The following is a 25840-nucleotide window of genomic DNA, read 5'->3' on the forward strand; positions in this document are numbered from 1 at the left end:
TAAGGGAGGAATTTCACGGCAACTCGAATGATCGCTAGTTGTGAAGAGAATAACAGTTCTGCAATAAATTACATTTTAAAATTTAGGGTTTTAATAACTACTAGTCTTTGACTATATATTATCATAATTATAAGTTATCTTGGTTTACCATCAATGCATTCTCTACGCTGAAAGTTTTTGATTCCAGGCAAACATTTAGTCTTTGCAAATTGACTTGCAGCTGACTAAAGCCGGATTTAATTTAATTTGATCCATTCATCAGATGACTGGTTCCGCCGCCAAGTCTTTCGATGGCTTGGATTTTTTCGTTGAACTCTTCTTTTTCCTTGCGGAGTTTTTCGCGATCTTCAAGCAACTGGCTCTGTCAAGAAATACAGAGAAAACAATTTATTTCACAACAATATACAACAACAAACACCTAGTCAAGCACGCCTTCAAGATCATTTTTGCCTGATCTTCCAACAAAGAAGCATATATTTCATCAGCTTCGAGTTAACAAATTGACGTCAGTTTTTCATACGTCTGTCCTATTATTGATCATGAATTTGGACCTAACATTGTCAACTACTTTGGCCATGTTATGACGAAATTCATTGTCAATAACAGGACAGACACATGAAAAGCTGACTTAATTTGTTTTTTACAATGACAAAGTATCAAATAGACCCTTTGCACGATCCGGTCACATGGTACAAAATCACACATGCTGGTGACCAAGTTGCACAGTGGGACTTCCAAGACAATGCAACTCGTACCAGTCCACCTGGACCTGCCTTTGTTTTGGAAGTCCCACTGCGCAACTTGCTCACCAGCATGTGTGATTTTGCACCATGTGACCGGATCGTGCAAAAGGCCTATTCTCCGCTCTCGCATGTTGACGCATCGCATAAATTATAAATTCACACGTCTGTCCGCCTATTGACAACGAAAATTAGCCAATGAGCGCGCGAGAATTTCTGCAGTTATCGTAAAAATCATTTTTGACGCACGATTTTCTAAGCTCTTTTCAAGCCACATTTAGGCACAAAACAAAGAAACCTTTTTCTTGAATCTTCGTGCGCCTCTATGTATGTTATTCTACTAACTATGTGACAAAAAAACAGACTCTGGCCCTCCAGATTTGGGGATTTGCCGCGAGGACAACTACCTCACCCCGTAAAACCAAACTATATCACGGACATAAATAAAGAGGTCTTATTCACCACATGACGTAAAGAGATCTCAGTAAATAGCTCACAACACTACCTTTTCTAATTCCACTTGTCTTCTTTCTTCTTCAAGTTCTTGTTTTCGTGCATTTATCCACTCCTCGTTCTCGATTCTGTGTTTGTTGATCATCTCTTCCAGTTCCTAAGACAAAATTAACAAGAAAATACGTTTAACAGGCCAATAGTCATGCCAAACTTCTGACTCTCAAAGCAATAAACGATCCATCGCCAAACTCTCATAACTATAACATTATTAATATTCAAAGGGACCCATGGGAAACAGAAAGGAGAATTGGTGTGAACATCGGATATAACGAGCCCAATCTTCGGAGAAGATCGGATACAACCATGTGAAGCTTCGGAGAACATCGGACATGACCAGCTAAATCTTCGGAGAACATCGGATATGACCAGCTAAATCTTCGGAGAACATCAGACATGAGCAGCTAAATCTTCGGAGAACATCGGACATGACCAGCTTAATCAAAATTAAGATAAAAACGTTCACTGGCTACAAAATTTCAAAAAAGAACATGAGCTTTCAGCTGTCAATCTTCAGCCTTCGACGGATAAAAAAAGGCTGTAGATTGACAGCCGAAAGCTCATGTTCTTTTTTGAAATTTTTTAGCCAGCGAACGTTTTTATCTCAATTTTTAATCATGTCTCATCCTGGCTGCGCTTCAATCTATGACCAGCTTAGGTAAATTTTCGGAGTTCATCGGATATGATCAGCTGAACCTTCGGAGAACATCGGACATGACCAGCTAAATCTTAGGAGTACACCGGACATGACCAGCTAAATCTTCGGAGAAGTTCGGATATGACCAGCTAAATCTTCGGAGAACAACGGATATCTCGAACCAAGGGAGTTCATTACTCTGGGGTTTCATTGTTATGTTTTGAGCTCGGAGCTAATCAGTTCTCACCTGCTGTTGTTTCTGGTACAACTCCATATGAGCTGTTTTTTCCTCGTGAAATGCTTCTGTGGCGTTTCTCAAAGCTTCTTTTTGTCTACAAACATAAGAGCAGAATCAAGTTGAAGACGGTTTCCGCCATATGCATTAACAACGATTCTCGCAAAGTGATTGGTCAAGAGGCTCAAGACGTAATAGACTTGTGTTTACGACAGAATGAGGCAAAAAATAAATAAATAAATAAATAAATAAATAAAAACAGAAATTTCACAGACTACTGGGGAGAGTAGTATTTCACCCTCACGCCAGGGGGATCTAGAGGGGCTGGGTTACGAAAGACCCTGGAAAATAGTTTGGATTCAAAGGAAACTTACGTCTGTAGTTCTGCATATTTTGCTGAAATGTCTTCAAATAAACCCTGGATTCTTTCAACAAACGAAGCTTTTACATCTTCAAAGTCAGCGGGCTTGGCCGGCTTAAGAAACAAGAACAAAAATTATTAGTCTGAACTAATTTGGTGATCCATAACCTCATAAAGGCTATGATATAAGCACAAAGTAACTTGTCTAACCTCTGTAATGGCAGGGAAAATAGGTCTGTATGGCGCAGGGACTGGAATTGATAAGTCATAGGATGAGAGAGGGCCAGAAATATCGCTGAAACTGACATAAATGATATGACACAATAAGTAGATACCAGAGTGGATACGAAATTTATTTACTAGAAGGAAATAAATGAAGCTTGTGTAATGTTATTCTAGAACACTAAATTACGTAACGTTTTTCAGGGCTTCATTTTGTTTAGGGAACTTCAAATAGAAGCTCTCTCCACTGGTTGACTAAAATGAGTTTCAAAACAAAAGAGAAAACAAACCTGGATTGAGATAACGTTAAAACGTCAGTTCCTGAGAAAAAGAAATCGAAGTCAGTTCATAAACGAGTCGTTACGTATGAGAAAGCTCGCTTCATGAAAGAACTGTTCATGAAGCACCACAACTCGTGATAAGCCGTGAATAAAAAAACATGCAATACACCTTTGATAAAATAATTTACACTGTATAACTTTTTTGCCCTGCTATTGTGTTTTAAACCCAGTTCAAACTATAGCCTCGTTCACACTAAACCGAAGGAATTAAAAAACGGAGCTTTATTTCTCCGGTTAGGCCTATCATCCACACTAATCCGTCGCGAAACCGGAGCTTTTCGAAAACGCTCTTCAAACGGGAAATTTGAAAACGCCGGCTCTGCGTTTTACTGTGGACGGAAAACATTTTGAAAACGAAGCTTTTCGAAAACGATGACGTTAAGATATTCATGATATTTCCCTGCCTAGGTTTACTCAAACACAAATCCAAAATGACCGGTGATTGTTGCGTTTTCAAATTTCTCCGGCATAGTGTGGACGGAAGACATTTGATGCGTTTTCAGCGTGAAACCTCCGTTTTCAAATTCTTCTGGCGTAGTGTGGGCGAGGCCTAAATGTCATAACGACAAAAGAAAATGGAATTCTTTTTGTCACATTATCTTGTCGGCGTCGTTCACGCTGGCAACTTATGCATGAATGAAAGATTGGTATAAAAGTAAAAGCAATTAGCTAGTGTGAACCATGCAAACCGTACCTGTCATTTCTGGAGGAAGGTGCTTCAAGGCAGCACGTGTCTGTAAAATGCACACGTCATTAAAATCTTTCTGATCATTCATCCCACCGAAAATTACCAGCTGAAAAACAAAAATCACAGTATTGATAATTGTACTCTCTCAAAGGCTTCAAGTATTAAAGTGCACCTAGCCCCAAAAAGTTTTTTTTTTTTTTCGCTGAAATAAATCTATTTGTAATTCGAAGTATTTCCACGAAAAAAAAATTGAATTTGGTTCAATCCTCGATTTTCTGTGCCCTGGCGAAGTTTCGAAAATATCCCCCAAAACGCCGCCATTTTATTTCACGGCGGAGTTTCGGGGAGAATCGGTCCAGCGGCTATTGTTATTGCAAAACTCTATGTTGGACGTTCTACCCTGCAGACTGGGGGTGGGGAGGCTCGAGGGGGGCAAGGAAGCTCAAACTTCCTGCTTCTCATACCTTTTACCCCTGGCTCATGCCCCTTTGGTTCCCCTTTGGCTCTTGCGTCTTTGTGCAGAACCTCTATTGCAAAATATCGTGGAAAGTAGCAATGTTTGGCTTTTTTTCTCCCTTGAGACAACCCACTTCCTTGCATCCTGTTCCCCTCCCCTCCCACCTGTTATTCTTCCAAGACAAAACATTACCTGTCCATAAACTAACACAGCACTATGACCCAGTCTCCTCTCAGGTCCAGTGCCAGAACACTGAAGCTTCTTCCATTTTAATTTTGCTGGAAGAAAAGAAATGTGTGTTAAGCCAATAAAAATGTTAAATACATTTAAAAAGCAGAAAATATAGTACTTCTGATAGTCGTTGCTTAGTTAGTCGACTATAGCTAGTGATTTGTCAACTGATAAAAAGTACATTGTACAGTTTAATATATTCCAATTCCAAAATTAAGTGGTTGCAGGTTAACATTATGAAAATAACAATAATAAAAAAAAACATTTTTAATTTCTTGAAATTAGTTATAACAACAACTTACACAAACTAAACTTGTACACATCATCAAATGGTGTTGTAACTTTGGCTACATCATTTGATCCACCAAATAAGTAGATATCCTAAAAATGCAAGATCGACAAAAATGTCAGCAACTGAAGCACAAATAAAGAGCAGTTTGCATTTGAGTGCTGAAAAGTAATTGGTTTTGCATTAACTACACTACACAATTGGATTAAAAAACATGCCATGTGCGTGCATTTTCATCCAATCAGAAGTAAAACCAAAACCAATCGTGACTCACTCACATGCGTTTTCGCACACTCTGCATAAGCCACATGTGAGTATTACTTAAGCTACTTTGCTACCAGCTACAGATACTTTGAGTTGTGATGGGCTCACTGCATCATCTGTGTCATGTTTCATTGACTACTCACTGAATGATTATGCTGGTTTTGGTTTTACAACATTAAAGAGAAAACTGCTGTCATGCACAACCTTGATAAGTATGTGATAAACAAATGTAGCAATTGAAATAATCATGGTAATCATGTTGAAGTTTACAATGTACCTTACTGTGGTGCGCACATAGCGTGTGTAGGCTCCTGGCATGTGGTCGATGACCTTGAACATTTACAGCTTCCCATCGCAGAGTCACTGCAGCATGAAAACAATGGAAAGCAAGAATACACAAAACAATAAGCCTTTGCATACTTGCAACCATGCTTAAAATATGGTAACTAGAGCCATGCTAGTAGCAAAACTATTTTCCTACACTGTAGCATTGTTATAATACAGTGTAGAGATAATAATGTACAACATTGATAACAAGTTTTCTGAACTCTGAAGCAGACTTACAGGGACCATGCAAAAAAGTCCAATAGACTATATGGTGAGGTATATAAATTTCAACTAATTCTTAAGAGCAAAATAAATTTTGAAAACAAGCCATAAACCCCAGTTTAAAATAAACAGGGCCATAGCTGGAAAAAAACATTATGACTGAGGCAATTTGTCAATCGTTAAATTCTCTTCCTGGGTATTTAGCAATGTTTTACTTTCCTCCTCCAAAACCAAGAAAACAAAACTGAAAAAAAAGACCGAGGCAAGTGCCTCGGTTTACCTCATACTGGCTACGGCCCCGATAAGTAATAACAATAGGTATTACTTTATCAGTTATTATTATTATTACAGGCATGCAATGCGTGCAGAGGATCCACATGTTGATTATTTCAAAACACCAAATAATAAATTTAAGTAAAATTATCCCTATTAACAATTACTTATTAACAAAATGTCACACCTGTATCGAAGACATGCACATCATTATACCACAGCTTCTCTCCTCCACTTCCTCCCATAATGTAGAACTTTTCACCAGCTACTGTACAGGCATGATCACATCTGAAACAATACATCAACACAATGCAGTGATCCTGGTACGGGCTTGAAGCCGTATCCCTTGGTCTGGAATCCAGAACTCTTACCATTAAAGTGCCACTGAAACGAAATTTTCGTATGTGAGATTTTTGCTTAGTAATAAAGTTTCAACCTTACTTGGAAACACTGCAGACTTTTTTTTCGCATACGGTAAGCGAAAACTGCTTTTTCAGCCGTTCGAAATTGGCTGGTTAAGCCCAAAATCAGTTGATACGCACCTCTCGTATCGTGCTCTGTGATTGGTTGATGCATGCGACATGGTTGCATGGGTTGCAAGCATATGATTGGCTTATTTCATCTGCGTAATACTAGCTTGGCTTTCGTCCTTGAATTTATTTTGGTAGCTTAGCTTTGTGAGTGCTTGATCTTCGGAATTTCAAATTGCGTGATCTTCAGAATTTCAATTTCAATGTATAATACCTTACTACATTTGCTTCGTTATTCTTCGTTATTTGAGCTTGCTTTTTTACTGTATATATTGGTTTCGTTTTGACATTGCCTCGCTTCACTTCGTTCTTTGTTCTTCGTTCTTCGCTTCGTTCTTAGACATTGCGTGGTTTCGTTGTAACATTCCAATGATTCCTTCTACAAGCACAAAACGGGGGTTTGGTGAATGTTCGCGTTGCAAAAGTACATATTCAACGCGTTGGAAGTCAGCTAAATGTCAGAGATGTGGCTTCCATCTTGGTGGAACGAAAGAACCAGCAACTAAAAAGCCAAAGAGCTGTTGTCCTGGTGCCGTTGTTGTTTTAGCCACCAAGGAGATGTCAATTTTCTCGGCTAGAACAAGTACACACGACGATCGTTGTTTTGTTATGAAAGAAGGTGACATGTTCTTTTGTAGCCACAAAGACTGCATGACTGTTCGTGCAACTTTTGTGTCTTCGGGGTGTGCTGCCTCCTTTAGTTGCAAGCATTCTGACGAGTGTAAAGATGCTGTTCCCCCTCAAGACACATTGATAACAATGGGGTGACAGGCCTGCACAACTCCCATCCACATGTAATAGCCGGTTAAAGCTTTGCTCTAACGAGTATATCCTTTAGGGATCTGCCCCTTTTGTACGAGACAATAGGGGGATCTTTGAATATTCTTCTAAGCAATGGCTGTTGTTGAATTAAATGCCAGTTCTGCATAAGTATTTGCTTTAAGCTGCTTTAAGTTAGGCACTGATGGGCGATATTGTGTGACAAAAGGCAAGATTCGCCTGTCTTGTTTACGTCTCTGTTGTAGGGCAGCTTTTCTCTCCTCAAAGGTAATTTCTGCAAGAGTTGTTGAAACAAGAGTTTCAGGATACCCTCTTTCGATGAGATTTGTTTTAAATTGTGAAATAGCAGTTTTGAATGCTGTTTCAGAGGAGTTGGTTCGGAGAAGTCTGAATGCTTCGCCCTTGATGAAGCCCTTTTTGACCCCTGGTGGGTGGCAACTCGAGAAATGCGTGTACTGAAATGTTTCAGTAGCTTTGAAATGAGTTTTAATGTCTAGTCTAGACTTTTGTGCAAATCTTTCGCCTTTGTAAACTTTTGTGTCGAGGAACGTTGTTTCCGTGTCAGAAACTTCAGCCGTGAACTTGATAGTGGGATGGTGGCTATTTACTAGTTCAATGAACTGCGTGACTTCGTCTTTGTTTATATTCCAGATAGAGAATATATCGTCAATATACCTTTTCCAGGCAAGTGGTTTTTGAGCGCTTTGATTTAAGATTTGTGATTCTACCTTTCCCATAAAGATGTTGGCAAAAGCGACTGCCATTTTTGTACCCCATGGCTGTTCCATGTGTTTGGAGGTAGTTTTTTCCAGTAAACTGGAATGAGTTTTCTTGAAGTATAAGTTCAAGTGCTCTTTTAAGATGTTGTGTTGGGATGAGGGATTCTCCTTTATAGTAAGACTCGTATGCGTTGCATACCGTTTCTATCCCCTCCTCTTGAGGTATATTTGTGTATAGGCTTGTCACGTCCATTGAAACAAGGATAGCGTTCCCTGGTACTCTCGTTTTTTCTATGAAATTGATGAAGTCCGTCAAGTCTTTCAGATATGACTCCTGTTCTTTTGCTATGGATGATAACAATGGGGTGACAGGCCTACACAACTCCTATCCACGTGTAATAGCCGCTTTGAGAGTTTTGCTCAAACTAGTATATCTTTGAGGATCTGCCCCTTTTGTATTGTACGATGGGGGGATCTTTGAATATTTCCCTAAGCAATAATCCTGTTTTTAGGAGGACATTTCACCAGAGTAGAGCCGTTAGAGGTCATAGGTCTGCATGGTTTCCACTGTTATCCGCATGTAATTTGTAGACTTTGGCACCTCTGTTTTTCGCCACATGTGACTTTTTTTGGCTCATTTGATTGCAAGATATGTTTTAAGCTCTCTAAATATTAGCTCTGGAGGAACAAAGTTTGAAATATTCCGTGAGCATGTTCGTTACTTGCATTTTGTATTATTAGCTCAAGATTCTCCCATTCAGAGCTGCTCGGTTGATAAGAGCTAATTAATTCTGGTCCACACAAAAACTCTGTCACTCATTTTATTATTTAAGGAAACCCTTTAATACAGCCACCCCGTTAATACAGCCACATTTTTGTGACCTGTTGATGGCCGGATTAACGAGGTTCCACTGTGCTTACAACACAGGCGTCCCAAACTCACGATTCGAGGAATCGATCAAATATTACCCCCGCAACCCTCGCAACCCTCACAACCCTCGCAACCCCCACAACCCTGAAAACCCTGACAACCCTGACAACCTCCAAAGCACTCACAACCCTGACAACCATCACAACCCTGACAACCTCCACAGCCCTCACAACCCTCGCAACCCCCACAACCCTCACAACCCTCACAACCCTCACAAGCCCCACAACCCAGACAACCCAGACAACCCTGACAACCCTGACAACCCCGACAACCCTCACAACCCCGACAACCCTAACAACCCTTGCAACCTCCACAACCCTCGCAACCCCTACAACCCTAACAACCCTAACAACCCAGACAACCCTGACAACCCTCGCAACCTCCACAACCCTCGCAACCCCCACAACCCTAACAACCCTCACAACCCCGACAACCCTCGCAACCCTCACAACCCTAACAACCCTCACAACCCTGACAACCTCCACAACCCTCGCAACCCTCACAACCCTAACAACCCTCACAACCATGACAACCTCCACAACCCTAACAACCCTCACAACCCTGACAACCCCCACAACCCTCACAACCCCCACAACCCTGACAACCCCCACAACCCTCACAACCCTGACAACCCTGACAACCCCCACAACCCTCACAACCCCCACAACCCTCACAACCCTCACAACCCCCACAACCCTCACAACCCCCACAACCCTCACAAGCCTGACAACCCTGACAACCTCCACAACCCTCGCAACCCTCACAACCCTAACAACCCTCACAACCCTGACAACCTCCACAACCCTAACAACCCTCACAACCCTGACAACCTCCACAACCCTCACAACCCCCACAACCCTCACAACCCTCACAAGCCTGACAACCCTCACAACCCTGACAACCCTCGCAACCCCAACAACCCTGACAACCCAGACAACCCTCACAACCCTGACAACCCCCACAACCCTCGCAACCCCCACAACCCTAACAACCCTCACAACCCTCACAACCCTAACAACCCTCACAACCCTCACAACCCTCAGAACCCTCACAACCCCGACAACCCTCACAACCCTCACAACCCCGACAACCCTCACAACCCTCACAACCCCCACAACCCTCGCAACCCCCACAACCCTGACAACCCAGACAACCCTCGCAACCCTGACAACCCAGACAACCCTAACAACCCTGACAACCCCGACAACACTCACAACCCTGACAACCCTCGCAACCCCAAGAACCTTGACAACCCAGACAACCCTCACAACCCTGACAACCCCCACAACCCTCGCAACCCCCACAACCCTAACAACCCTCACAACCCTAACAACCCTCACAACCCTCACAACCCTAACAACCCTCACAACCCTAACAACCCTCACAACCCTCACAACCCTAACAACCCTAACAACCCTCACAACCCTAACAACCCTAACAACCCTCACAACCCTAACAACCCTAACAACCCTCACAACCCTCACAACCCTAACAACCCTAACAACCCTCACAACCCTAACAACCCTAACAACCCTCACAACCCTCACAACCCTAACAACCCTCACAACCCTCACAACCCTCACAACCCTAACAACCCTCACAACCCTAACAACCCTCACAACCCTCACAACCCTAACAACCCTCACAACCCTCACAACCCTAACAACCCTCACAACCCCGACAACCCTCACAACCCTCACAACCCCGACAACCCTCGCAACCCTCACAACCCTGACAACCCAGACAACCCTCGCAACCCTGACAACCCAGACAACCCTAACAACCCTGACAACCCCGACAACACTCACAACCTTCACAACCCTCACAACCCATAAATTAGGTTTTAATAATCACCAATTACAACAGATTTTGTTTCTGCAGCCACAATAAGTGGAAAATGTTGCAGTTTTCACTTCAGCCAATCAGATAGCTCGTTCCGAGAGGTGCGTACTACCTCCCCAAAATTGGCGGCCATCTTGGCGCGGCCAAAACAGCCTAGTGACGTCACTGGTTGTATTGCTCTCATGCCGCGCTGAAAATTTAGAGTGATTATGGGAGAAGAGAATACTGTTCGAAGTCCCCCCAAAAAAACATCTTAAGGACATCTCAGGGCTGTAAAGCAGATAATAACAGTAGCCTTAGACATGAAGAGGTGGAGAGTCGATCCTGGGGCTTTTCAGTCTATTTAATTGGATATTTTATGTAAGCAAGCAAACGAGTGGGAGTTCTTAGATCGCAAAATGATCGGGACTCTTAGTGAAATGGCCAGCACTCAATTAAACAATATCTACACTCATAAAGTTAAAAGACATGAAAACAAGAGAAAGCGGCTTTTGAAAATATTATCCGGAGTGCTGCTGCACGAATCGTAGCAACAACGTTTCGAGTTTTCAAGTCGCTTCGCTTCGAGGAAACCGGACGCTTTGTGAGTTTCACCGCGGACGAGATTGTGCCACAGTGACCTTTAGTCTAGTTGTATCTGCTACATCCTACAAGTTATCACAACAGCAACAATTTAAGAAACCCTCTTCTTTTATATGAGGGAGCGAATTTAAACTATAAAGGTAAACTTAGCTGCCATAACCCTACAATTATATGTTTTCAGGAAGAGGTAGTACGCACCTCTCGGAACGAGCTATCTGATTGGCTGAAGTGAAAACTGCAACATTTTCCACTTATTGTGGCTGCAGAAACAAAATCTGTTGTAATTGGTGATTATTAAAACCTAATTTATGGGTTGTGAGGGTTGTGAAGGTTGTGAGTGTTGTCGGGGTTGTCAGGGTTGTTAGGGTTGTCTGGGTTGTCAGGGTTGCGAGGGTTGTCTGGGTTGTCAGGGTTGTGAGGGTTGCGAGGGTTGTCGGGGTTGTGAGGGTTGTGAGGGTTGTCGGGGTTGTGAGGGTTGTTAGGGTTGTGAGGGTTGTGAGGGTTGTTAGGGTTGTGAGGGTTGTGAGGGTTGTTAGGGTTGTTAGGGTTGTGAGGGTTGTTAGGGTTGTGAGGGTTGTGAGGGTTGTGAGGGTTGTTAGGGTTGTGAGGGTTGTGAGGGTTGTTAGGGTTGTTAGGGTTGTGAGGGTTGTTAGGGTTGTTAGGGTTGTGAGGGTTGTGAGGGTTGTTAGGGTTGTTAGGGTTGTGAGGGTTGTTAGGGTTGTTAGGGTTGTGAGGGTTGTTAGGGTTGTTAGGGTTGTGAGGGTTGTGAGGGTTGTTAGGGTTGTGAGGGTTGTGAGGGTTGTTAGGGTTGTGAGGGTTGTGAGGGTTGTTAGGGTTGTGAGGGTTGTTAGGGTTGTGGGGGTTGCGAGGGTTGTGGGGGTTGTCAGGGTTGTCAGGGTTGTCTGGGTTGTCAGGGTTCTTGGGGTTGCGAGGGTTGTCAGGGTTGTGAGTGTTGTCGGGGTTGTCAGGGTTGTTAGGGTTGTCTGGGTTGTCAGGGTTGCGAGGGTTGTCTGGGTTGTCAGGGTTGTGGGGGTTGCGAGGGTTGTGGGGGTTGTGAGGGTTGTGAGGGTTGTCGGGGTTGTGAGGGTTGTGAGGGTTGTCGGGGTTGTGAGGGTTCTGAGGGTTGTGAGGGTTGTGAGGGTTGTTAGGGTTGTGAGGGTTGTGAGGGTTGTTAGGGTTGTGGGGGTTGCGAGGGTTGTGGGGGTTGTCAGGGTTGTGAGGGTTGTCTGGGTTGTCAGGGTTGTTGGGGTTGCGAGGGTTGTCAGGGTTGTGAGGGTTGTCAGGCTTGTGAGGGTTGTGAGGGTTGTGGGGGTTGTGAGGGTTGTGGAGGTTGTCAGGGTTGTGAGGGTTGTTAGGGTTGTGGAGGTTGTCAGGGTTGTGAGGGTTGTTAGGGTTGTGAGGGTTGCGAGGGTTGTGGAGGTTGTCAGGGTTGTCAGGCTTGTGAGGGTTGTGGGGGTTGTGAGGGTTGTGGGGGTTGTGAGGGTTGTGAGGGTTGTGGGGGTTGTGAGGGTTGTGGGGGTTGTCAGGGTTGTCAGGGTTGTGAGGGTTGTGGGGGTTGTCAGGGTTGTGGGGGTTGTGAGGGTTGTGGGGGTTGTCAGGGTTGTGAGGGTTGTTAGGGTTGTGGAGGTTGTCATGGTTGTGAGGGTTGTTAGGGTTGTGAGGGTTGCGAGGGTTGTGGAGGTTGTCAGGGTTGTGAGGGTTGTTAGGGTTGTGAGGGTTGCGAGGGTTGTCGGGGTTGTGAGGGTTGTTAGGGTTGTGGGGGTTGCGAGGGTTGTGGAGGTTGCGAGGGTTGTCAGGGTTGTCTGGGTTGTTAGGGTTGTTAGGGTTGTAGGGGTTGCGAGGGTTGTGGAGGTTGCAAGGGTTGTTAGGGTTGTCGGGGTTGTGAGGGTTGTCGGGGTTGTCAGGGTTGTCAGGGTTGTCTGGGTTGTCTGGGTTGTGGGGCTTGTGAGGGTTGTGAGGGTTGTGAGGGTTGTGGGGGTTGCGAGGGTTGTGAGGGCTGTGGAGGTTGTCAGGGTTGTGATGGTTGTCAGGGTTGTGAGTGCTTTGGAGGTTGTCAGGGTTGTCAGGGTTTTCAGGGTTGTGGGGGTTGCGAGGGTTGTGAGGGTTGCGAGGGTTGCGGGGGTAATATTTGATCGATTCCTCGAATCGTGAGTTTGGGACGCCTGTGTTGTAAGCACAGTGGAACCTCGTTAATCCGGCCATCAACAGGTCACAAAAATGTGGCTGTATTAACGGGGTGGCTGTATTAAAGGGTTTCCTTAAATAATAAAATGAGTGACAGAGTTTTTGTGTGGACCAGAATTAATTAGCTCTTATCAACCGAGCAGCTCTGAATGGGAGAATCTTGAGCTAATAATACAAAATGCAAGTAACGAACATGCTCACGGAATATTTCAAACTTTGTTCCTCCAGAGCTAATATTTAGAGAGCTTAAAACATATCTTGCAATCAAATGAGCCAAAAAAAGTCACATGTGGCGAAAAACAGAGGTGCCAAAGTCTACAAATTACATGCGGATAACAGTGGAAACCATGCAGACCTATGACCTCTAACGGCTCTACTCTGGTGAAATGTCCTCCTAAAAACAGGATTATTGCTTAGGGAAATATTCAAAGATCCCCCCATCGTACAATACAAAAGGGGCAGATCCTCAAAGATATACTAGTTTGAGCAAAACTCTCAAAGCGGCTATTACACGTGGATAGGAGTTGTGTAGGCCTGTCACCCCATTGTTATCATCCATAGCAAAAGAACAGGAGTCATATCTGAAAGACTTGACGGACTTCATCAATTTCATAGAAAAAACGAGAGTACCAGGGAACGCTATCCTTGTTTCAATGGACGTGACAAGCCTATACACAAATATACCTCAAGAGGAGGGGATAGAAACGGTATGCAACGCATACGAGTCTTACTATAAAGGAGAATCCCTCATCCCAACACAACATCTTAAAAGAGCACTTGAACTTATACTTCAAGAAAACTCATTCCAGTTTACTGGAAAAAACTACCTCCAAACACATGGAACAGCCATGGGGTACAAAAATGGCAGTCGCTTTTGCCAACATCTTTATGGGAAAGGTAGAATCACAAATCTTAAATCAAAGCGCTCAAAAACCACTTGCCTGGAAAAGGTATATTGACGATATATTCTCTATCTGGAATATAAACAAAGACGAAGTCACGCAGTTCATTGAACTAGTAAATAGCCACCATCCCACTATCAAGTTCACGGCTGAAGTTTCTGACACGGAAACAACGTTCCTCGACACAAAAGTTTACAAAGGCGAAAGATTTGCACAAAAGTCTAGACTAGACATTAAAACTCATTTCAAAGCTACTGAAACATTTCAGTACACGCATTTCTCGAGTTGCCACCCACCAGGGGTCAAAAAGGGCTTCATCAAGGGCGAAGCATTCAGACTTCTCCGAACCAACTCCTCTGAAACAGCATTCAAAACTGCTATTTCACAATTTAAAACAAATCTCATCGAAAGAGGGTATCCTGAAACTCTTGTTTCAACAACTCTTGCAGAAATTACCTTTGAGGAGAGAAAAGCTGCCCTACAACAGAGACGTAAACAAGACAGGCGAATCTTGCCTTTTGTCACACAATATCGCCCATCAGTGCCTAACTTAAAGCAGCTTAAAGCAAATACTTATGCAGAACTGGCATTTAATTCAACAACAGCCATTGCTTAGAAGAATATTCAAAGATCCCCCTATTGTCTCGTACAAAAGGGGCAGATCCCTAAAGGATATACTCGTTAGAGCAAAGCTTTAACCGGCTATTACATGTGGATGGGAGTTGTGCAGGCCTGTCACCCCATTGTTATCAATGTGTCTTGAGGGGGAACAGCATCTTTACACTCGTCAGAATGCTTGCAACTAAAGGAGGCAGCACACCCCGAAGACACAAAAGTTGCACGAACAGTCATGCAGTCTTTGTGGCTACAAAAGAACATGTCACCTTCTTTCATAACAAAACAACGATCGTCGTGTGTACTTGTTCTAGCCGAGAAAATTGACATCTCCTTGGTGGCTAAAACAACAACGGCACCAGGACAACAGCTCTTTGGCTTTTTAGTTGCTGGTTCTTTCGTTCCACCAAGATGGAAGCCACATCTCTGACATTTAGCTGACTTCCAACGCGTTGAATATGTACTTTTGCAACGCGAACATTCACCAAACCCCCGTTTTGTGCTTGTAGAAGGAATCATTGGAATGTTACAACGAAACCACGCAATGTCTAAGAACGAAGCGAAGAACGAAGAACAAAGAACGAAGTGAAGCGAGGCAATGTCAAAACGAAACCAATATATACAGTAAAAAAGCAAGCTCAAATAACGAAGAATAACGAAGCAAATGTAGTAAGGTATTATACATTGAAATTGAAATTCTGAAGATCACGCAATTTGAAATTCCGAAGATCAAGCACTCACAAAGCTAAGCTACCAAAATAAATTCAAGGACGAAAGCCAAGCTAGTATTACGCAGATGAAATAAGCCAATCATATGCTTGCAACCCATGCAACCATGTCGCATGCATCAACCAATCACAGAGCACGATACGAGAGGTGCGTATCAACTGTTCAGGAAACGAGAGAAAGCGTGACAATGTCGGCGGCGAAAGGTCATATATGCAAATTACTTCAAATTCTGTTTAATAAACCTTCGACTAAATAATAAGCTAGTGACGTTTAACGAATTGCTTTGAACTTGAATACTATTAAATGAAGATCATAGACATAAGTATGTGCTAAAGAACTCCAAGTTATCCATCGGCCGTGAAATATTACAATTGGGAGATACGTGTAAAAGAGAAGCGAAATTCCCGCTTTGTTTACACTGATACGTATGCGGCGATAAAGCAAACCCTGCTGCGGATCACAATTTTCAAAGATACATTTTGTCTACCACAAGAACTCTCACTTATTAGTATCATAAAAAGATGCTCTCTGTGTGCAAAGAAGTACTCGACTCAAAGCTTGTGGACCGTTAATAACTTCATGATTGTGCGGATGGCTGATGCGCTTACGGCTTTTAATGCAGCAAAGTTGCCGAGGATATATTCGAACCTTGTTAATAGACCTTAGATAAACGTGAGAATCCAAATTTCAGAACCAGGCTGAAAACAGACGACGAAATATCGTGTTTAGGCTTCAGGACGTGATACAAAAGTTGCCACACTCGTCTTCGAAATCTCCAATCGAGTACTCAAGATGTTCGAAAAGTATACTGAGCTGTTCTAATCTGTAGCATTCATTTTGGTGAATCTACATTCTTTGGCGCCCTCCAACGTTTATGATGTGTATTTCCTGTCAAGGCTGGACTGAAATTACAAGGTAGGAAACTAGTAGGTATCGACAATATGAAGAATAAACTTAAATGAATCAAGTGAAAACAAGAGAGAATCTTAAGCGCTTCTTGCGTGAATACAACCAGTGACGTCACAAGGTCCTTAAACTCGGTTCCAGAGCCCGGACACAGTTTTGCTCCAAAAAGTCGATTTCAGCAGCTAAAAAGAGCACTTTCCGTTAGGATTTGACAGAAATAAAGTTCACCATTATTTTAAGCACGTTTGAAACTATAAATTGGGCTAAAAAAAGAGAGTACGAAAATTTCGTTTCAGTGGCACTTTAAGCCAACATGTCTCCTACGCACATATCAAATGTTCAATAACCCAGCAAGCTGCCAAAGCAGCAAATTCCGTTAAACTAAAAACCTGTGAAACTAAAAGGTGTCACTTAAAAAATATTACATAAAAATATTACGTAAAAAAGAAAGCCTACTAGGCAGCTGACAAGATTGATTTGAAAGTTAAGTTCAGTGTTATGTTACCTTGGTGAAGGAGGATTACCAGAGGCCTTTAGAGGTGTCCAGGTTAAATTGCCTGCAACAAAAAAGAACTTACAATAAATGATTCACATTACGAAGCCATGGCAGGGATTTCATTAAGGTCACTGATAACCTTTTGGTGTGCCTTCCAGGAAATCTTTGATTCATTTGAGCACTATTTTTGGTAAAACTTCAGCAAACTATATATTACCATTATGACAATAAAATGAAGAATCCAAACATGTGTCACATACTATTAGATAGATCGATAACTTTATTTCAAATCAGTTTGATGAGGCTGATTAGACCTCCAGCAAGATTATGCTAATTTACCGAGAAAAATAACTTTAAACGAAAGAAAATTGAAATTAAAAAAATACAACATATAAATGTATAATAGCTAAGACTGGTTTACATATGTAAATTTAAATGTGTTACATTTTATAAAATAATTGAAATGGCTTTCTTTAGCAAGTGCAAAGCTTCAAACTCAAAACCATAGATGTTGCTTTCACTGAATTACTCACCTTCAAAATTATCACATGCAACCAAACAAACCGTCCTACAGTGTATATCAATCAGCACTTGCCAGGCTACCATTTCACGACACGCAGAGATGTGTCAAAGTAAAAGTATTTCGAATCTTTTAAAAGCCTGACACACTTTCATGCAAGGGATGAAGTGTACAAAATTAATGACAGCTAGCTAGATCAGTTTACAAAATAGACTACTAGCCCCTGAGATGGGTGACATCTCACTTTTTACTCTTGGGACTCAAAATGAAAAATTTTCAATAACCTAAACCTAAACATGTCCATCACAGCTAGGTTGGCAAGATGCATGCCAAATTTTAACCATACTTATGTTAACCACAATTATATTAGATAGCTACGTAAATTATATTTTCAACTGGTTAATGTTTATTTGTACCTGTATTAAGCATATAAAGAGCATTGGTGGCATTTCCACGGTAAATTCCTCCAAATATGTACAATGTATCTCCCACTACAGCTGTTGTGTGACCCAATGCTTTGGGTTGACGACCTTGAGTTGGACACAGTTCCCATGATAGTGTTCCTAAAAGTTGCCAGACAAAGGCCAGAAATTGAAGCTATATATGTATATTAAAACCAATACCCAATTATTTTCTAAATACAAACACTAACACTGAGTGTAAAAGGATGCTACATTTGTACGTGTAAGTATTCAATGACAGTCAGGGCACAGTCTAACTGTGAACACTTACTATTATTTTTTGCTCATTTTTGGAGAAATGAATGAAGGCTCTTCATACATGTACAATGTATAAGACTCGAGCATTTTTACAGTGCGAACATGCCAAATACTCACGATATACTTATTAAGTACCTTCCTTTTTTAGTCACTAACAAAATGTGCAAAAAAAGTCTCTAGCATTCGCAGTTCAAGTGTCATCACAGACTGTAATAAGCAGTTTAGCAGAAACTGTTTGTTTGTTTGTTTGTTTGTTCCTTTGTTTAATAACAACACCCTTGTAGACAATATTTACACAGACGGTTGCATTGCGTTAACAACTTGTAGGATGTCACGCATAGATAAACAAATTGGGATCCCTTAGAATATTATTATCCTGATTAGGAATAGAGCATTAACATACAGTCTCCTGAAGAATGTACTGCATGTAAAGGGTCTTGTAAGATGTCTTGTGAAATCCTGCTCACAGGAACTTAACAATACAATCCTAGGAAGAAATTCTAACACAGTGAACTACATGACTACAGGTAGGGATCTTATATCGCCTTTACATAAGTTCAGTTCAGGTTAACAAAACCTCAAAGCCACATGAGGCTGTGTGGTTTAAGCAACAGGGAGTACTGTCAAACCAAGAATCAACAGATGAATAGAAGATTACTAGAGATACCCTGGTTACTCCACAGGGGAACAAAGTACCGCAACCAGAATAAATATTAATAATGTTTTGATCATAGGGTTGGAAAGCTGGAACGTGTTTCATGTCATCATCATCGTCATCATCATTCCTCATAGCCCCCGGTGGGGCATAGGTCTTACCAATGTCATATGCATACAATCCATCTAAGCACTCCTCAGATTCAGGATAATTTGAACCACCGAATAGATATAGTACACTACCCACAGCACTGTAAAGGACAGAAAACATTCACTCACCAGATGGAAAATAACTGTTTAAGTACAAAGAAGTAACAGCTTGCATGGATTGAAAGCTCCTTTACTATACATGTATCACAACTAAGTCCCCTGTACAGCGTCAATTATATATGTACACATGATTACATTCAGTCATAATGCACCCTTTTGAGTGCTACATCCTACGAATCACTTGTATTTTCTTGTTAAATACAGTCACACTTGCAAGTCTTTACGCAAGTTCGTATACCAAGAAAATACTAGTGACAAGAGGTATCTTTGTGGTGTACCACTAGAAAGCATTGCATGTTAACTATTTTATGCCATGCCATAGACACTGTAGAAAATCCAGTGGCAACACAATCAGTGGGACATACACTGGGCAGCACATGATGGGAAGGTTGGGTGCAATACCATCGATTATACAAGCATGGCTTTCCTGTATTCTGATCAGCTGTATTTACTATGGCATGGTATGGTAATGAATATAAATATGATGTAATCGCATTTTGCACCAATATAATTCTGATTTATTTATTTTTTGAATGGTATTTTGATTGCTTTACAAAAGACATTTGACTGCATTGATTGCCAGTAATTTGATTAAATATTATACAATTTGAACTGAGGTGAGATATTAAGCAAACCTTAAAGTGTGTCCATCTCTTGCACAAGGTATGTCTCCCAGCTGTTGCAATCTCTCCCAAGTGACCTGCAAACCAACTGACCAAAAAAGACATCCACCAATTACTTCATTATAATAATTATGTTATGATCCGGCTAGATGTCCAAATTATGCCAAGAAATACAAGTACTTATTGAAGCTCAAGGTCTTGCACAAGGGCCAAGACCATGAATAAAGACTGTAAGCCATTTCAAGACATTAACCTCTGGAAAACCATTCCAGTTACTTGTAGGTTCATTATGGTTTTTTTTTTTTTTTCTTTCAAAAACTTTGCCTCTTGAAACTACCCTTTCCCTACAAAATGTCCTGACTAGTGACCTCCCTTGGGGTGGGTATTCAAGCTTTGCATATTTCATTCTGTTGCGAAAATGTTCTCTTAACTAAAAACTGTACAGCTTTTTCACTATTGTCTTTTTGAAGTGCTTTTACATGTGTCAACATTATATTAATATTAAACCAATAATTAATTATCAATTAAATATGTACAGGGCTCAAAATAATTTTCGGACCGTGGCCGGTCATGTTGACGGGCCAAAGTGATTTTAGCTTGGTCACGTCTCGTTTCTGACCGGTCAAGATATTTAAAAAAATTTAAGTAAATTATGTTTGCCTAATGAAACCCACAAATATAATTTGTTTGTTCCAGTCGTTGCTAGACCTTTTAAAAATATTTTTTAAAAGGTCTAGCTTAATACAAAGAAAGGCTTAAAGCTTAACCAAAGATAGCCTTGGCAGGGCTCAGCAGCTCAATGGAGTGGCATGCTATCAGTGGAATTCTTGCCACCTGCCAAAGAAAAAGTATTGAACGGATGCATATTTGATCAAACTTCAAATTTTTTGATCGGTATATTGAATTCCATGAGCCGTTTTGATGTTCTACAAAGTATTTATGTCCATCAAAACGTAAGTAAAACCAAACAAAAGGGAATTATCTTCGGAAAGAAGTTAAGTCGGAAATTTTCAAATGCCCTTTTTCGAGAACTGGAGCGATATTATGGAATCAAATTTCTCCAGACTGGAGAGATTTATCTCAACCAATCTTAAGAAAAAAATTCGTAGATTTTTATTTGAGACTTTTTTTCAGATAGGGATGACTATGTTGAAGTCGACACCCTGACTCAAGTTCTTAAATTTAGTTCCTGATTAATTTCAACCCATAGTTTAGTTCATCTCTAGTAAATCATAGCTCCTAGTGTCAATCAAAATATGCAAATGTAATTGTATTGAACAGTTTTGTAAATCCTTCTATAAGTAGTTGCATAACAATCTTATTTATGTATGAATGGTCTAATATAAATATAGATGTGGCCCACCTAGATTAGCCCAGCCTACCTGCGGGTTTGCACTGTTACTATTGTCAAGCTTCTTTTATCTTAATGTGTATATATTTCTGTAAAATTGTAAATATGCAAGTCATAATAAAAGTTGTTGTTGTTGTTGTCAAACATGCATCAGCATGCAGATCCTAATTTTGGGCTTCAGAAATAACTTGGTAAACAAATATAGCCGAAGAAAAAGTCTATGTTTCCTCAATTCTCACCCATGCAAACGCATAAAAAATCATTAGGTTACCACGAATATGGCTACAGTTACACAACAAGTGTTGGGAAGTTTTGTAATGATGTGACTAAAATTAAGTTCTAAGGTGTAAGTCATAAAAAAATCTAAACTCTGTCGTAGTCACATTTTAGAGTGAGTTTTGGTTCACGAAGAACTAATGACCATCATTCAGTAGATTTTACCACAATAGTGGGTAGATTTTGGTCACTTGCTAAACAACGAGTTGAAAGTGTCACAAATTTCATTTGCAAACAAAATAACTGTCCACTGACGCAGATACTGATAAGGTATTCGGCTTTTTTGTTGGTACATAATTATTTTCGTCTGTTTTATAACAGTAACTTTTATCGGTTGGTTCTAATTAGATACTGGGTTCAATGTTACATTTACGGCTTGATGGAAATGAAGCAGACTGCAAAATGCGTGTTTTGATGTTCCGGAGTTCCATAGTGTCTAAGTTGGAAACAACTTGACAATCAAGTGAAAAGTTTTGTTTTGGTGTCCTGTTTGTTGATTTTTGTGCAGTGAAAGGGAAAGAAACGACAAATATCTTGAGATCTGTAGCCCAATACCTTTAAAATATGTGCCAACAAAGGAGACCCTGTTAGGGGTAAATTTTGACGAGCCACACGGCCTTGAAATGGCGACATGAGAACTATGAATTGGCAATGAACGACAGACTACTCCAGCGAAATAGGGAAAGCGACACCAATGGCAAGATAGATCGACAATGAATTTCGGGACTGAAAATGCAGTGATTGCTTTAAACGTATGAGTCGAAGTGAAGACGCATTTCCAGAGTTTTAAATGTGTTTTCCTCTCTCACGCACGATGTCAAAGGGTTGTGAAACCCAGGCTTTCTTATATATGCTAAAACGTCCAACATCGAATAAATCGAGTCCATCATTGCTGAGTATGTTTTCTCATTCTCAGCTGAGTGAGCAGTGCCCTAAAATGCCTAAACACATGCTTAAGGAAAAAGGAAAGAAATCTTCGACCGTATGCTTCATATTTTTATTAGTGGGTTACCAGGAAAAGAATATCAAGCTGTCTTATCAACAAATGGCATTATGGAAGGAAAAGAGAGACAGGGGAAAGCTGCCAAGGTCTTCTTGTCTTCAGCAAAAGATAAGGGTTACGTCAAATTCAAAGGAAGATTATAGATAGGAGAGGTTATCTGATTGAGGCCGTTGAGATTTTGAGTTAAAGAACGGTTATTAAACATAAACATGGTAAAAATAGTCATAGGTTCGATTGTACTTTAGGTCCAAATACTGATTGGAAAATGACTGAAAATACATGTAGCAATTCCGAGCGTCTAAATTTCAAAATTTCCCAGGGGGAGCATGCCCCCACATCCCCTAGGAGGTTAGCAACTTCAGCGCTCGAAAGCATGCCCAAGCCCTTAGAAAGCATGCTCCCAATATGCCCCCCCCCCCCATCATGCCCCCAGCCCCTTAGAAAATTTTGAAAAATTGAAGTAGCTAAGAAGTGTTTTCCTTCATGCTGAGTCAAAATGTGATGCTTTATAAGTAACCATAAAGTAATCATTAAACCCACTGACCGGAGAAATGCTGGCTCTGCATAAGAATTCCTACTACTGAAAAATGTTCAAAGCAAGTGCAAAGCGTACAAGGAGTAAATTATATACCAAGAGATACTTAATGATATATGTACTTGACTAAAAAGTAAGGAACCTTCAATGCGTGAGAAATAATAGTTTCGGCATGAGAGCTCAAGATTGAATTCAACTGCGTGAGCCTCATGCTCAATGCGTGAGACTTGACAGCACCGTGTCGGTTTTTTTTTTTTTTGATAAAAAAGGCATTACGATGTGTTATATGTGTAGCTTCGTTTTAATTGAACAAGGTCAAATTTCCCGACACAGCTCCTCTGAGACGAAATTCCGACAGGTGACATAGGAATCTTGCAAAATGCCGACATGGCTGGTGGCGAATTTCAGACCAGGGACATGGGTACCCCTCCTAACAGGGCCTCACAAAGAGAGGCATTCTGTGACAAAAGTATGACAGTTATGCAAATCTAAAGAATCACAAAAAGCTGAATCTGATCAGATTCCCTTTTCCGTACAGAAAACCTCTGCTGTCAAAAGGCTGAATAGTTTTGAATTCTGAATTGAAAACCTCTACCATCCTAACAGATGAAATTTTTTTTCGAACAGATAGCAGCAGTTGTTCCAATGGCTGAATATTTTTCTGAACGGATAACCCCAGCCATTCGAATGGCATTCCTATCGACCTCAAGGAACGCATGACAAACACCAACGAACGATTTTTAGCTGTTCGAACAGAGACCCGTTGGTGTATGTTTTCATGTGAGAGGTCATAATAAAAAATATATTTAAAATCTAAAATTTACAGTTGAGGATTCGATTGTTTATTCAAGAATGAACAACGTGACCGTCTCAACATGACGTGACCAGTCAACATGACTGGGGAGTGAAGTTTTTGGCTGGTCAAGTCACCATTCTGGTCGGACATTGTCCGTTGAACGGCCGTTATTTTGAGCCCTGAAGTAAAGTAGACATGGCTACCTTTAAGAACAAACAGATCATTCAAATAAACTGGGTCACTTGTCGATTCATCATGTTGTCCGCCAAATCCACTACCACTGCTACCACCAAAGATGTACACTTTCTTGTCCACAACAGCTGCTGCATGTCCCTGCCTGAAAAAAACAACGTTTAATATTGTTCAGTTGAATTGATACTCCACAATAATTTGTACCCTATAATTTCATTATAATGAAGATCAGGCACATAATGTGAACTAAGAAATAAACACAGAAACAAGAATTTAAGCGCAAAGCTTGCATAGTTGTGTATAGAGGAAAAGAAATAATTAGAATGGCACACTAAGCCCCCTCCCCTGGCCCATTACCTTCTCCTTCTCCTCCCCACTAAGAAAAAATGTTTTCATATATCCTACCCATCACATGGTGCCCATATCTTGAGTACTTAATGTACAAGGCTGCGGGGGTGAGGGGGGGGGGGTACTCTCTTATATGGGCTAGGTACAGGGCTAGGTGCAGTTGTATGTACGCCCCTAAAGGGTACATGGTTTCTGAGTGATTTCGATCCAAAAAAGGGTAAAAATTTTGACCATTTTGTATAGGTAATCATACAGTTTCGAGTTCAATTTGGAATTAATTTGCACGAGTGAGTTTTTCAAAAAGCTGAAATTGCACGAGCCGCTTCGGCGAGTGTAATTTCAGCTTTTTGAAAAACTCACAAGTGCAAATTAACTCCATATTGAACGAGAAAAACCGTATGATTACTTATTAATAATATAAACATGAAAAAATTCGCGCGGAGGAGGTGCCGGAAGATCTTTCTTGAAGCCATTTTTTCTCAATTGAGAAAACTTTTTTCAAAGTTTCAGCACAAAATTTTCGTCATCATTTTACGTGATATCATTTTCTTAGAAAAGTTCCTATTTTCTTTCAGTCAATCATAATTCAGAATTTCGATGTGTAATTTGCACTGGTGTTACACTTTTTGCACTGATGTTACACTTTTTGCACTGGTGTTATACTTGAACTGCACTGCTCTTAGCCAATCAGAATCGAGTAATTTTTTCATGTGTATTATTAGGTCTGAAATAGGGTCTTTTTTCATTCTGTCTTGGCATAGTAGCCCTTTTCATTTTCATGTTTACGCAAATGGAAACCATTTCTGGTTAGCTGCAGTCATATATACGGTGTGTATTAGAGCTGTGTACTAATTTTAGAGGTCTAAAGTGGAGTATCGAGTTTTAACTCAGGTCAAAAAATACATTTGTAGGGTAAGCAGGGTATGGAAAATCAGAGATTTTCGTCTGAAATAAGGGTACAGGTAAGATTCGAGTCTGATGACAAATTTACTTTTACTTTTTTTTACAAAGTAACACAGTGTATGACACATCTAACAACATTGAATGTTGTAGATAAATGCAGCACTTATTCCAGAGCAGCACTCTTAAATAGTCTAAATAGTTTTGCTCTCATATATGGTGGCTACAGTTATATCCCTTTGCAGGACCGCCCCCCTTGTACGTAGATTTAGATGTCACACTTCCGTTATAAAGCGATAAAATCATGAAAATTGATTTGACACACCAAACTTATTTATAGATTTTCCACGACTTCTGTTATCAATCGGTAAAAAAATCATTTGATCAAGGCCGATTTTTATCGACTTACCACTCTGGGATAAACATCTGCAGTGTCTACAAAAAAATAATGATCAAATTTTACTGTACCTTGGAGCAGGAGCGGGTCCGTTTATTGCTCTTGTGGCCCAAGTGCAAGTAGAAGAAGACATAGCCGTGCTCAATACCTCCAAATTACGATATCAATTCATGATAACTTCTATGCTGTGGTTTTTCATTGCTGCTCAGGAAACAGACGAACGCAAAGGATGCTGGTTAGACT

The 25840-nt window shown here is 41.0% G+C and overlaps 2 protein-coding genes and 1 pseudogene across 2 annotated transcripts; 1 reads left to right on the forward strand and 2 right to left on the reverse strand.

Annotated features, from left to right (window-relative positions):
- Nucleotides 1–68: 68 nt before the first annotated feature.
- On the reverse strand, nt 69–25827 carry LOC110069553 (kelch domain-containing protein 3-like). The gene is made up of 17 exons (XM_020777083.2): nt 25669–25827; nt 23964–24097; nt 19812–19887; nt 19069–19157; nt 17950–18096; nt 17023–17074; nt 5985–6085; nt 5253–5338; nt 4725–4803; nt 4384–4469; nt 3741–3840; nt 2996–3026; nt 2694–2784; nt 2497–2597; nt 2135–2219; nt 1246–1350; nt 69–361 (listed from the first exon to the last, which is right to left on the reverse strand). Exons 1-17 carry the CDS (start codon nt 25728–25730, stop codon nt 242–244), a joined length of 1545 nt encoding a protein of 514 aa, XP_020632742.2. The 5' UTR covers nt 25731–25827; the 3' UTR covers nt 69–241.
- Nucleotides 6331–8025, reverse strand: LOC149114168 (uncharacterized; annotated as a pseudogene).
- On the forward strand, nt 13561–15767 carry LOC149114169 (uncharacterized). Its single transcript, XM_089287625.1, is given in 2 exon segments — nt 13561–14817; nt 14819–15767. Coding segments are annotated over 2 exon segments (762 nt in total). The 5' UTR covers nt 13561–14202; the 3' UTR covers nt 14966–15767.
- Nucleotides 25828–25840: the final 13 nt, after the last annotated feature.

Source organism: Orbicella faveolata, unplaced genomic scaffold (assembly GCF_042242905.1).
Source record: "Orbicella faveolata isolate gen_17 unplaced genomic scaffold, um_ofav_v1 contig_14, whole genome shotgun sequence".
In the NCBI taxonomy this organism is placed as follows: Eukaryota; Metazoa; Cnidaria; class Anthozoa; order Scleractinia; family Merulinidae; genus Orbicella; species Orbicella faveolata.

What these genes read in the sequence shown, in the direction of transcription:
- LOC110069553 (XM_020777083.2), bottom strand. Translation starts at nt 25,730, where the DNA reads ATGTCTTCTTCTACTTGCACTTGGGCCACAAGAGCAATAAACGGACCC. An exon ending in GGACCCGCTCCTGCTCCAAG is followed by an intron (nt 24,098 to 25,668) that starts GTACAGTAAAAT and finishes TGTTTTTTTCAG; the next exon opens with GCAGGGACATGCAGCAGCTG. An exon ending in AGAGATGGACACACTTTAAG is followed by an intron (nt 19,158 to 19,811) that starts GTTTGCTTAATA and finishes TGTCCTTTACAG; the next exon opens with TGCTGTGGGTAGTGTACTAT.